Genomic DNA, 14,941 nt, shown 5'->3' on the forward strand with positions numbered 1-14,941 from the left:
AAAACATCTGAAAAGAGGAAAATGACAATTCTATTTGTGTATTATTACAGCAATTCGAAAATTTTATTAAATACTCAAGTGCTTCATTTTGCCATTTATTCCTTTGCTTCCAATGTTGCTTAAAGCACTATGTAAGTACAAATAGATAATACTAAAAGCATATCCATCCTATTCTGGGGTTTTGGCTAGGATTATTTACTGATGTCTTGCAGAACCAAGATGAAATTATGATCCCACGTGACCATTTATCTGCTGATGCTGCAAGATGTCTTGCCTCCAGGATTGGTTTCCACATACATGGTTCACCAAAGGTCTAAATCTTATGAATATTTATACATTTTTATGTCTCGTTGTTAAGTGGCAGTGCTGTCATGGGGGATGTCAAGTAGAATACTTTAATTTGCCAGTACCAGAAGTTGTGGGAGCAGCAGAAGCTGTGGCTTGGCTGCCTACATACAAAGGGTCCAAACAAGCCACTTTGGCTGCAAAGAACGAGTGGATACAGTGAAGGACTGCAAACAGGTTAGAAAACTCCAGCTCCTGGAAGTGGGAAAAAAAAAAAAACATTAATGTGAAATGGAAAAACACCCCATAAGCATATAACCAGGAATGAACTACTGTTACAACAGCAATAATTTTAATATCTTGACATAATTCTGCTGATGTGCCTTACAATTCTCCATTACAGGGACTTAGACATTGAAAATGGAACAGTCTGTAAATAATTGCTTGGAGGCTAAGATGGACAAATTTCTGGATTAAGTGCCTCATAGAAATATGAGATCCTACTAGCTAAAGGGGAAAGAAAGTGATACTATATAATTTTTATTTTGCTCAGGTTAATGCATATCTGGCACTTTTGCAGGTTAATTTAAATAGAAACTTTATGGCTGTGCTGTAACAGTCTGCACACCTCTGGACTATGACCATTTAACCAATTTAACCACAAAAATTAATAATGTTGAGTTCCACGCATTTTACATTTGTTCATCATGTCTCCTCCCACTATTAATCAGCTAATAAATCACACTATTAAACAACAATTTTCTTACCTGATTCTTTAATATATATATTTAAAAACAGAGGATATTTTTTCAAAATCTGCTACTATCACACAGTGATGATAATTTGGATTTGTTATTGGCAAAGAAGGAACATGCTCCATGTTTTAAATTTATTAGGAATAATATAAAAATTCCTTATTTTTCTGCTTTAATTTACATTTCTTTATAGCCTGCTCAGCATGTAATTAGACTTGCTGGGATTTTTTAACATGCCATTAGAGAGAAAATAAATAAAAAGGACATTTTTTACATAGATAAATTTTCTCCTTTATGTCTAATTGACCTTATCTGATAATTTTTTTCAGTTATTTTCAGTATGTGTTTTTGAAGCTGGTATTTAATCAATAAATATCTGCTGTATTTGAAAGCAATTACTGTGGAACGTCAATACATATAAGTCTAGGGAAAGTGGTACAGATTTTACATTTCTGCTTTGATTCACTGCCCATACAGATTTTTTCATTGCAACATGAAGCCAATAATTGCTATCTGTGGCATATTCTACTTGTCTTTCTGTCTAGCATTGGTATTTCCAGGCTATATAGTGGCAAGGTTTTGCTCTTTTGTTTAGAAAATTGTTGAAAATGGTGTAAATTCAACAAAAATTGCTAAATCTCTCAAATGACATCAACCTGCAATTTTCTGCCTCTTGAGATTTCCTGGAAGACACTGCTTCACAGAATACATGGAGACATTAACAAAGCCCCTGTGGGTGAGGGACAACAGTGTGAAAGCAGACAGCTGGATGTGCAGAGTGTCCAGGGATGTACTGAATGGGTGAAGCTTTGTTCAGGTCTCCTACAGCCTCAGCAGATGTCCCTCAGATGTGCTCAGAAACAAACTGCTGACATCCCATGAGGTTCTTTAAACTCCCCTGGCAACCAGTTCTCAATGAAGAAGAAAAAATTTCTGCCAAGTTTCACAGACCTGCCAGCTGTGTCTATATAAAAAAACTAACCTATTTAGAGACATTCTCAGTTTTTAACCCAAAGAGGATGGAAATTTTATCACTACGTCAAAGTGGATTTTTCCTGCCTCAAATTTAAAAATAAGAAAATTTATCATAAATAAGAAAACAATGGTCATTCAAAGATGGGGAATCAAGGAATTATGGAAGATATTTCAGAATAACTATGAGTCATTGGAATTAGGTCACTTTTCAGTTAATTTCATTTTATTAGTTTATTTATGTACCTTTTTAGTACTATAAAAACACACCTGAAGCTTAAGATAAGGAAATAAATATTTAGTGGAACCATGAAATATTTTTAATATCAATCACTTGCATTATCTGTAGATAGACTGCAGTTCCCCTTATGTCTCAACAAGGTAAACATATTAAAACAAATGCTACAGTTTGAGAATTGCTCAGGTCAATTAGGTAACACTACAGGCTAAACATTGTAACTATTATATATCACTGTGACAGCTACTGGACACTGAATTTTCACAGTGCATGAATATAATTATTTCCAAGAGTTATCACAGCTTTCCTCAATAGTAACATATCAGGAGTATCCACTGCTCAATTGACCATCAAGGGAAATGGGTGAGGCAACAGAACATTCTCTGAAGGTCCCACGTGGTAACTGTTACCAATAGTAATGACACAACATGGAAATTACCTTGACTGCAAAGAAGAGCACTGAGAAATCAGCAAATGTTTGATTATTATTTGCAATGAAGACATGCATTTTTAACTGGAAATTAAAGCACCTTGAAGCACGGGTAGGGTGACTGGGATGTGGCAAGTGCATGTGGGTCTGAATAATGGCTGCAGCTCAGTTCCCAGAAGCCTGATTGATGGGAACAGGACTTTACCAGGAACAACACTTTTCAGGCAGATCAGCCTAATCACAAAAAACCGTAAGAGACAGATAGGACTCCATGTAGGGCTGCTGACAGAAAAAAAATGCCCTCACTTTTGCTGGGAACTTGCCCTTTTAGGTGTCTCCAGGTTGGCACTACTGCCAGCAGACAAAAGGGAACCCACAGGCTCTTGTGCATCCCCAGCCACCCTGGTTGTTTCTGTACACATTTTGTCCTCAGCCATAATTTTGTCTGAATATTCTTTCCTCTAGGCAGGGTAGTGTGTACTGCACACATGGTACAGATGAATTTTCAAGTGAACTACCAGAAAAACCCTAAGAAACCTGAAAAAATATGCAGTTAAGCCCTAGAAGTTGATACCAGTAGGGAAAGTCACATGCTCTGAATCCTCCAAAAAGCAAAGAAATCCTAATTTAAGACACACCTATTTGTCCATGCACAAGTACACAATTTACTATTACAATTTCCAGACTGTTGCCTGTATAGCTCACCTAAGACCCTGCTCTCCCAGGAATATCAGTGTACCCTCTGGTCTTCAAATTGTCTTTCTAAGCTATCTCTTGATTAAACTGCTCTCACCCTACACTGCTGTCATTACACCAGACACCCCCAGATTTTTAATGTGAACGTTTGCAGTTCCTGCTGAGGACAACATAAGTGGGCAAAAAGGCACATGAGAAAGATGCAGTCACTGAAAATATTAGAAGTATATTGGATTGCTAGTAGCCTTTCACAAAGGAAGTCTGATTGAAAAGACAGAGAAAGAAAGAGAAAAATGAGTCTTCCCAAAAGAAAAGAAAGTAACACCAGCAATCTCTTATTGCATTGTATTATACGTATATAATGTAGTATGATACAACAACATAAATGCTACATTTACAAAATCTAGTGATTGTATGTCTTGAAGTACCCATGATATATTTTAAAAAAGTCTTCTCTTTCATCCATATATAAACAGCTGATATGAAAATATATTTGTTCATCAAAAGTGGAGTTACAGTGTCTCTCTATATTTGCACAGAATCTGATCTAAAGTAGATATTAGACAAATAATCCATGTGCAAGACATGGGGAAACTAAAAACTGAACCACAGAAACCAATACAAGTCAGAAATGTGAATTCAAAAATTCAGTAACTGCAACTGAGCAATCACTCTATAAAAATCTTAAGGCTGTATACTTATAACCCATTTAAAGATGATACTCTAAATGTGAAGAGCACTATGATGCTCACTGAAAAACCCTCAAGGCTAAGAACAAGGATTAACTTAAAATTGCATTTTGGAGAACAGACTTGAAATGAGCAGAAATGCCAGCCTGGAAAATGATGCAAGCACTCATCAAGTCACCTTGCAATAGTAGAAAGTGGGTATTTTGTTCACAGTAATGTGATCAGTAGTCATTCAGGATATTTAGATTAGATTTCTTTACAAGATAATTTCAAGTACTATTAATTGGCATTAATTAATACTAAGATAGTATTAATTAATAATGAGATTAATGTGAAATCCTTGAAGTTAAATTTCTTCCTTAGCTGATACCATATTTGTGCCTTCTTTGGTTATCCATATTCAAATAGATGAAGACAATTGACTGACCTTCATCATGATAAATTTATTTTTGTACCCACTTCAGTTTTGTACTGCTCAGCTTAGGAGTTCAGCCAAACTGAACAAAAGCTCACCTGATGGAGCACAGCACTGTGGCTTTGCCTGAGTTTATCTGAGAGAACTGTTGTGCTGCAAGTCGGGGAGGTGAGCCCAGACTGAAGTGTAGCTTTTGAGTCATGAGTGTTTTACCAAGCACAGAAAGACCCTCAGTTCCCAGCTTGGTAAATATCCAAAAATGTCTTAAAACGCTGATTTTTATTCACATCATTTACTCCTATGTTGGGAGGCATATGTTTATCTCAAAACAGGAACTCTCAAAGATTTAAGGTACTCTTCTGTTTTGTCAGAAAACTCTAATACTTAGTTTATATTGAAGGTCACATCACTCTGAGTTTATTACAGTCCTCAGATTGTGTATCACCTCCAGAAGCTGCTGTGATACTATAGAGACACTAATGGATCATTCAACTATAGCTAAACAAATAGGCAAACTGATAAGTGACTAGATAGGAAGATCTAGGTGAATCCCTTTGGGCCTTACAGATGCAGAGAAAGCTTGGCCCTCCTGTGCTTAGTTTTGTTTTTTTAACCCAAGTTAGTTTTTTTTAACCCAAACAGCTCAGTAAGAACAGGGACACATTGGCTCCACATTCTGTCAAGGTGACAGCTCTATTTTGTAGCTCTCACTCATAAAAATTTTGTCTCACTGAGCAAAATTGTGCAATATCTCCTGCTGAGTGACAGCTGGGAAATAACCTACAGATTGGAATGTCTAAGGGGTATCAGTGATTAATGCTGCTCTTAAGTGGTTTTCTTGTCAGAAACCACTTACACCTTGCCTTAGATACCTTTTAAGTTAGGTGTCTCATTTCAGGGACCCTGTCATAGACCCACTGATGGGACCTATGTTAATTATTGTTCAGATTTTTAGACTGGAACTGCTTAAATCCATGAGGAAACACATCTTTTATTCTACATTATACATCTTTACAATAACATAATTTCACTTAGAGAGAAGCCAAACAAAACCATGAGTACAATGTCTCTACAGAAAAAAAAAAGGCAATATTTGAAATGCTAAAATACCTAAAATTATTTTAAAGCTGAAAAGAACAATACTGGGAAATAAGTTAAACTATAACTAAATCCATAGTACATGCTGTATGTCTCAAGGCATGCCATTTTGAATTTTTCAAAGTCAGGCATGAAGCACACCATAAAAAATGTTGACAGTATCATAAAAATCTTAGCTATTCAGTGTCAGTGAAGGACTTTCTTTCACTTAGGAATATAAACTCTAGTGGCAAGTTTTTTTTCCAAAAACAACAAAAAGAAAGCTAACTGATGAATGTACGTGGTGCTGCACTTTATCCCAAAATGCATTTTTCCTAGATTTTTCTAACAATAACATTGGTATCTCAGTATATTCCACCAGAATACAGAGAAGGTGCTGGACAATTACAAAGATACTATGATAAAATTTAAAATGCTGGTGCATTATTTTTTTTCCCCAAGAAATGTATATCTGCAAGTTGGAACGTATTTCTAGAATAATAACAAATTTATCTAAGTTTGGATAAAAATTCAATAGATGAACATTTTGACACTCTTGATTATGCAGATCATGAATAAGTGTTCTAAAGCTAAAGGGTATTATCACAGAGGTTCAACTTGCCATAATCACATACATCTGGGAAAGGATGAAATACACAAAATGTTCTGCATTATAAATGAAGGAAGATGGGAAGAATTAGGTTTTGATAACTCCTATTTCTCTGTGAAGCTATTATATAGAATCATAGAACCATTTAGGTTGAATAGGATGTTTATTGAGTCCAATGGTTAATCCAGCACTGCCAAGTCCACTACTAAACCATGTCCCCAAGTGCCAAATCTACATATCTGCATCATCCCTTTGGGGGTGGTGCTTCTGCCCCTTCCCTGAGCAGCCTGTTCCAATTATTGACAACCCTCCTGGTGAATATATTTTTTTCCTAGTACCCAACCTATACCTCCCCTGGTGCAACTTGAGGCCATTTCATCTAGTCCGACTGCTTGCTACTTATGAGAACAGGCTGACCCCACCTGGCTACAATCTCCTTTGAAGCCCTAGTAGAGAGCAATGAGATTCCTCCTGAGCCTCCTTTTCTCCAGGCTAGACAGCCCCAGCTACATCAGTTGCTCCTCATCAGACTTGTGTTCCAGACCCTTCACCAGCTCTGTTGCTTTTTTCTGGACTCCCTTCACTACCTTAACGTCTTTCTTTTAGTGAGTGGCCCAAAACTGAACACAGTATTTGCAGTGTCTGGAAAGTCATCTGCTATGCCCTGCTTCCACATGGCTGCTTGGGAATAAGTAAGTGAAGAGCCCTAATACATTGGTGCAATGGCTCCTCAATTTTTTGGTTTTATTCTCTGCTGAGTTCTCTTTTCACCACATTCTGATTATTCCCCATGTATTATAACTTGGGGGAAAAAAGAATAGAATCATAAAGAAAATGCTGCAGCAGTGGGTCTCCAGGCCAGCTGCAAAACAGGGCTGCATTTAACAGGTGATGATAGCTGTGGCATGAATATTCATCACAACCTTTAACAGATGTTTTACAAAATTTCCATCCTCTGATTTCAAATGAAGTCTGCATGCAGTATTCATGAAATCTGGCATTACAAATATTTCTGAAAATCTGATTAACATTTCTTAATGATTCAATAGTTCCACAAATAGCTATACTTCTGACTCAGGAATGTAAAGCAAGAAAATAGAGGCTAGACTGTTCCACCTCTCCTTATGAAGAATAGTGCTTTAAATCTATGAAAAGTTTAAATGATACAGAAGGGGGTTATCCACAAAATTGTAAGGTAACCAGCGTTGAAAATATATGACCCAAGAACCTTCACATTCATTTTACAGACACATTTATCTATATTTCTTAGACTAAGCAACATACTTAATATGTAAACAAATTGGAATGGATAGAAGTACTCATTATAAATGCTACATGACCCTCCAAAGAGAATATAACCTGACATCTTTGCATGTAGTTGATATGCTTTGCTCACCAAGAAAATTAATTAAATAAATAAATAATAAATTCTTATTTCAAAATTGAGTAATGTGAAAGTTTAAATTTATAGTAAAGAGCAGCAACCAGGGAACAAGACAGCATATTAATAAGCATGCTAGCAGGTTTGTATAATACTCTGGCTTCATACGGTGTAATGTGGCATTTCTACCTTAATAAAATTTTGGTAGAATTTTCTAGAACTCAATTTGAGTGGAAATAACAATAGGTACAATAAAGGCACAGGATACATCTAAGGCTTATGTATGTCCAACATACTTATGTATCTGTAAGTGATTTATATGACAGATATAATTTAAAACATTAAAAAACCCAATTTTTTTTTCAAAGTCTGTATTTTTTAATGTAATTCAGTATTAAAAATATATTCTAGTTTTACCAGTTTAAAAAAAAGGCAAATTGTAACCCCCAAAATCCCCAAACACCCCAACAGTGTGTCATTCTTGGACTCCTATGAATTTTTTGTTAGTGCTAAAATAATGTGTTAATATGAAAGCAATAGCAGACAGGTATTAGAAAAATAATGATGACTTTCATCCTTCATCTGTACATAAGAGCAGGATAAAATTTTGCAATTACTTTTTTAAGAGAAAATCATCCTCATGACATTAGGTTAAACTCTATCTTCTTATTAGAGCTGAAAAAAGTTCTGCACTACTAAAAATATTTGTGAAGAAAATCAGAAATAAGAAAATATTTATCTTTGAGATGCAGAAGAACATGAAGGTATCAAAACCATGGTGCCCACATTTTATTGCTGCTGATTTAATGGGAACTCTTACATACCTTTATTTTACTGAGTAAAACACTCAAAATCAAGTAAATAGCTGCTGGGTTGAAAATATTTAACATGAAGAATAAAGAGACATGGAGAAAGATGCTAAATGTAGCTACTGGCATTTAAACACATAGCTATCCCCAAAACAATGCATTTTTTCTTTACATATTTTATAACACTCTACGTATTTAGCACTTACAGACAATTTATTTAACCATTTCCTTTTTGCTCATGGTTTTGTTACCACATTCATTCAGCAATTTTCTCTCCGACATGGTCAGGAAAAACAGTATAGTAAATATAGCTTTGCTTTAAAAGCCAAGATTAGACATCAACAAGAAAATAGTGTTTAGGTTTACACTAAAATTTGGATTCTAGTCAAAAAAGAACTTTGACTCAGACCCTAAGGCAGTTACAACCACCACAGACCTTGGGAAGATCACTCCTCACACACACTGGGACAGTAAATGGCCTCATTCTCAAAAGACATAAGTTGTAGTAAGCTTAAAGCTCTCACAGCTCCTATTTTCATGAATTGACTCTTGAATCAAAAGGACGACTGGAAATACAACTTTCCTTGTTTTGCATTAGACACATACACTTTAGTCTTGTTGGGAAATATGTATTTAATCCACACTTTTTTTTTTCCTCTGAGAAATAAAAACAGATTTTCAACCTTTGCTGAGTTTTGTTCCCAGGTTGACTTAAGGATATATTTTCCACCATTTCTTCATGATACAATTATAGGGCAATAAACAGGGAACCCAAACTCTCAGATAGCTTTATCACAATGACAAAGAGGAGAGGTTGAAAACATGCCTAAACCCATATATACCACACATCCTGTATTTTATTATTTTTAAATCTAATTACATGTTTCAAAAAACTTTTAACTAGATGAAAGTAATTTGTTCCGTTTTCTTCAATTTCATCAGTTTTCTTTGCATTTTTTGTGCATTAACCTAATATTTCCAAGTAACTTAGTTTACTATACACCCCCAGTCCCCTAGCTGCTTTGAAAATTGTTTATTGCCTTTATACAAAATATGTATTGCTTTTACCTTTGCTTCGATTTGTTTAGTATCTTGGTTTTGGAACAAAAATTTGATTTTGCTCTTCCCATCATCTGAAGAACCTTTGAGCTGGGAAAACTTGTACCTCCAAAGCACAGCCTAAAGGGGAAAAAAGACACCAAACCAAAATATAAAAAATCATACACAAGTCAGTCAATGTAGTTGTCATTAAAATTTGTATTACAAATAGCTGATTTCCTTCCAAGGAAATTTTTCGCACCTCTATGGCACATAATTAAATAAATGTAGTGTTCTGTGGTCAGATGTTCCTTTAATCATATAGGTATATTATGCTTTGGCAGGGCTTGAATAACACCTGCCAGACTACAACTGTGAAATTTACCCTGAAATTCCTTTATCTATATTTAATATTTAAACAAAAGAAAGAAAGATTTTTTCCACTGATTATCTGTAGATTTGCTACACTATCTGAAGTGTTGATCTGATACAAGCCCCCTCCTTCCATACTAAAAAAAATCTAGTCAATATACAGGGCATAAAAAAACAAATCTCTATTTTTAAAAGATAAAAGAACAAAAGAAAATTTTTTAGGAGAACATAATTTGAGTTTATTTATGAGAGGTCTAGTGAGGAATTTGAGCAAATAATTAATTCTAACCATATCAGTGGCCTTTCAAGTAACTGTATTATGAATCACATTGTGTCTTGTTGAAAAAGATATAATGCTTTACAAAATAAATACACAATCAATAAAATGTACAGATGTCTAAAAAAACATCTCTTTATAATTATATCTAGCGTGGATTTATGAAGAAAAAAACAATTTTAAACTACTTTGCTTAAAAATGGAAAAGAGCTATTTTTATTGCCTTTTCATCCTCTTTTGAAGACATCCCCCACCATCCAGATATTTTGGATTGCTAAAATGTTTCACTGTGACTCCAGTAGTATTTCACATAATTAGGAGGTCATCATCACTTACATTGTGCTGCTACTTTGATGAGCATTAATTTCACAGGCATCTGACAACACAGAAGCTTAAGGCAACCCTTTTGTATAAGGGTTTGTAAATTACTCCCTCTCAGTGGTGTAGGAGGACACTTCCATCTGTGCCCTTAGTCTTTATCTATGAATGGGAATTATTATTACTATTCTACTGGGAATTAAAGAGAACATGGGGAAGTCAAATTTTTAACTGTCCTAAATCTATGCAGGCCCCTTTGCTTTGGGATGTGTTGGTCTCTTTCTGACTGGCAAAAATCTCTACCCTGCACCAAGCTGAATAAAGTTTGTTGTGTTTGTCTTAGCAACCTAACAAGAAAAGAAACCACAAGGACAGCAACTTATCTGTGCACCATACACAAAGCAACTGCTAGAATTTTTCTCCACAATCGTCTCTATATATTATTGCCCCTTCTAGATTAGAAGAAAGAGCCCCAGTCTCAGCACCAGTTTCATTCTCTCTGTGTACTTGACAGGTGAGTCCCATCTGCCACAAACAGAGTTAAGGACATTCTGTTTCACATAAACTACAGGAATTTGGCAGTTTATGTGAAAATATATCCTATTTGTTTCAAATGTTCTCTTCCTTAGCCCACCAATCTGCTCTACAGAAAATAGAATAGCTTCCCTCACTTCTATGTGTGTGATACTCCTTTGACGTTGTTTGATCAGAGATGTTTATTTATATTGTAAAAGTAGTGAGGTAAAAAAAAAAACAACTAAGAAAAGCAATCCAGTATATAACATCATTCAGCTGGCTATATTCCTACCTGCTTTGTAAACTCCTTTTTATTTTACAGATCTATGAAATCTTGCTAGAAGATCAAGACCATTGCATTTCTGCAGGGACAGCAAATCTACTTAAGTATGTCATTTCCTGGATGAGAAATGTAAAGGGCACTGATTGTCTCTTTATCCCAGGAGAAAACAATCAAAGCAATGATCTATCATCTTTCTCTTCCCTGATGATATATGGAGAGGCCAAGAGAGAGATGCAGCTTTAGCAAGGACCCTTAGATGTGCAGGCAAAATCCCAGGGTACCTGGCCTTATTCCCAGTCAGATTAAGTTTGAATGAAGATGAAGGATTTATAGAACTGAGGTACTCTGACATTTCCATGCTTTGCCATGTGCTTCATTCCCATTCAGAAGAAAGAGAATGTCACACCAAACCCCAGGCACAACTCAGGAACACACTTCAATTTATGCATAACATTGGTTTTGGAGGCTACTACTTAGCCAGGGCTCTTACTTAAGAACATTGCAAAATCAGGTCTATAGTGTGGAGAGAACTAATCCCAAAAAAACTGCACTTCAACATCAAGATACCAAAACAAGCTCCTAGAACTGACAGCCTCTGCAGAGACCATTAAATATTCTTCATCTAAAGTGTAAGGAGTAGAAATGCTATTGACAATGCATTAAATGATTCCCACATAAAAAAATTATCTGCTCCTTTTGAGTGATCTTCAACAAATTGCAAAGACTTTCCCTCAAAGTTGTCCACATGAGGGATAGGTCATTTGCAAAAATAATAATAGGGCAATATTGTGAGCTTTAAGTCAGCAAGTCATGAATACAAAGTATTTCAAGCAAGTCACCCTGGCTATTTCTTTTTCTAGAGAATCTCTAAATAAAAAATCCTACATCCTAGTCTAAAATGGCAAGAACTGGTTCATTAGGGGAGAGTCTGGATGTGTGTTTACTTTAACATACTATACTACATTAAAAGTGTAACAGATTGCTTAAACCACTTAAACTAGAAGTTCAAATTCTAGATAGCAAAAGTTGAGTAAATTAGTTAATTATATGCCCAATAAGACTCATTTAAATCCTTTCTCCTACCAAAGAGGCTGAAGTCTGCCTTGTGTAGCCAGAACTGCACATTTTGTATGTGCAGCACGTCTGTAAGGGATGCAGAATGCTGTGGCTGCAGTCACAGTGCTTAAAATAAAGTATCTTGGGGATCACTGGATTAATTTCTCTGGTTGCATATGTTCTGAGTGTGGTTCTTTTCATTTTCATTGCTGCAAAATGCATAAGCCGTGAACAGGGACCAGACCTATCCTTTTTCAATGACTATTTTATAGTGCCACAGTAAGAAAGGAGAGACCAAACCCACTCACCTGAGCACCAGTTTCACACAGATGTGAAACTACAGCAGTGACATTAACACAGGAGAGTTTCATGAGTTATCTTTCATGATCCTGTGGGGTGACTTCAGTGTTACAGGGTTCACTGTGTTTACTTTTCCAAATTCTATTTTTAAAGGCTAATTCTCCTGCATTAGGTATCCTTGGGAATACTGATCTACACCGCTGTCACATCCATTATTTTTTAATGTTTTTGAATATCAGAGTTCCTTGGAACCATTTGTTGAATGATTGCTTCAGAAAGTTAACATAGGCTGTTATAATTTTGTATAAATATATTTACATATACATATTGAGTTTTAAGCAATAAGTACACTTGTAAAACATGCTGGATTTTTCAAAAATTGTTGAACACCTAAATGTGTGTCACATAAAGTTTTTCTAAATCAGTTTTCAGGAATTATGAACTATAAGCAGACGTACTTACTGGTTTGAAGGTGCAGTGTTACTGAGCTCAACACTCATAGGGCTACTTTTAGCTGACAAAAACAGCCTGTTCTCTTCAAGTAGTTCCCTCAGTAACTGTGCACAACCTGCATCACTGAGAATGTTTTACAGGTCTATATACAGCATTTATAGGAAGCACTAAATTTTTGTTTGTCCTAAAACAGACTTGACAGGTGGGCCAGGTGCCAATTCCTTTTAAAGCACAAATTGCAACCAAATTAAAAAATATTCTCTTGCAGACAGTGGCATCAGCTTCTCCTGAGGATCCTGACACAACTTTCAAGTCATGGCACACACATTATGATGCCTTGGTGGAAGATGAAGAGGAGAACTCAGTATGCACTATTTATTGCTTCTCAATGAATGGGAGAAAAGTGAACTCCCATTTAATGAGTAGAGATAGAATTTAGGAACTACAGCAAGCAGTCCAATCCAGCAAGTGGGGACCAAGGCATACATTGAAAATACCACCAGTGCCACAATTTGCACAGTCCCAGTGTGGCCACAGGAAATCTGACATAATTAATCCAAGTCTGGAAAAATGCACTGTAAGAAGACAATCTCTTTGAACAAATACAGTATGTATCATGCATAAAATTGAAAACAACCAATAAGATAGAAATCCTTTTTCCAATTATTATTTATATATTGCTTAGGCTGCCTTTTGCATTTTACACCATTTAATAAAATTAACTTCAAAGAATACCAGAATGCAATACAAACAAATAAACTGTGCAGACAAGCTGACAAATTAGATTTAAGACTCCTCTTGAGATGTTATTAAATTATTGTAATAACAAATCATCAAAAAGCAAAATCCTGTATTCACTGAATTAGCAGGATATTTTTTTCCTGTGACGTATCTGGGACCAAGATTCTTCACCAATACTTTTTAATGAGAAATATTTTATTTATAAGTAATCATCTAGGACTCATTTGTGCTAGTCTTTGCAAACAAATTACTGCCTATTATCTTCTGCTAGTGTTATTCTACTATAATTAAAAAGGATGCTCTCTTCCTGCATATTTTTATTTTATAGTTGGTACTTAAATGCAACATACAAATGATACATGGAAGAAAAGCTATTGACTTGTCTACACCTGTAATACAGCCATACAAATGAAGAAAATTATGATTGTTTCTATTCTTAGCAATAGTGCTAGATCTAGAACACATATTCTTAAAGACACCCATTCATATTATATGTCAGTTTGCTACTCATTCCCAGAATCTTGGACTAATCCACATACAATTTTGGTGAGATGACATCAAACAAAATCACTTTCCATCTAGGTAATGACATCAGAAATGAGGAAATACATAATAACTGTAACTATCTTTGTTTGGGCTATGACTAGGAATATTCATTAGAGTTTTTGTTTCATTTTGGTTCAAGGAGTATGTTCTAATCCTAAACAGAGATCAGATTTTCAAACAAAAACAGAATTAATAGGTGACTGTATTTTTACTTACCATGCTCTAAGGAATATTTATAGAAATGTGAATGTCTGACTAGTCCATGGCTCTGGGATAGATATATAATTTAGGATACAGAGGGCATTAAGCATTGCAGCTAGGAAAGAAAATGTGTATTTTGTCAACATAAGAATCTCCAACCAGAAAACATTTAATATGTGTTCTGTGGATTCAGTGAACTATCTTTAATTTATTATTTAACAGTTTTGTCTCTTCTGTGTGGAATTATCCACTGTGGACAAACTCTCTTCTTGCAGAAAGACTATTTACACTCAATAAACTTGAGTAATAGTGTTTGCCCCACATACTACAATGGCATCATTTCACCTGCCATGACGCCACGTGAGGAGCAGATGAGGCCACTTGGAGAAGAGGAAACTAAGGGAAGACCTCATTGTTTGTAGTCTTCAATGTCCTGGTGAGGGAAGGAGGAGTGGCAGGCAGAGATCTCTTCTCTGTGGTGAA

The 14,941-nt window shown here is 35.5% G+C and overlaps 1 protein-coding gene across 2 annotated transcripts in view; it reads right to left on the bottom strand.

The window, feature by feature from the left end:
* Positions 1-315: 315 nt before the first annotated feature.
* Positions 316-14,941, bottom strand: part of SNTG1 (syntrophin gamma 1) — a 153,191-nt gene continuing 138,565 nt past the window's right edge. Inside the window, exons 16-17 of one of the 2 annotated variants that reach the window (XM_084205526.1) lie at positions 9,426-9,536; positions 316-540 (exon numbers count right to left, since the gene is read on the bottom strand). In XM_084205526.1, coding sequence (XP_084061652.1) covers positions 382-540; positions 9,426-9,536 — 270 coding nt within the window. In that variant the 3' untranslated portion in view covers positions 316-381. The remainder of the gene's footprint in view (positions 541-9,425; positions 9,537-14,941) is intronic. The other variant, XM_084205527.1, reaches the window with a different exon arrangement.

Source organism: Fringilla coelebs (assembly GCF_963513975.1).
Source record: "Fringilla coelebs genome assembly, chromosome: 1".
NCBI classification, from domain to species: Eukaryota; Metazoa; Chordata; class Aves; order Passeriformes; family Fringillidae; genus Fringilla; species Fringilla coelebs.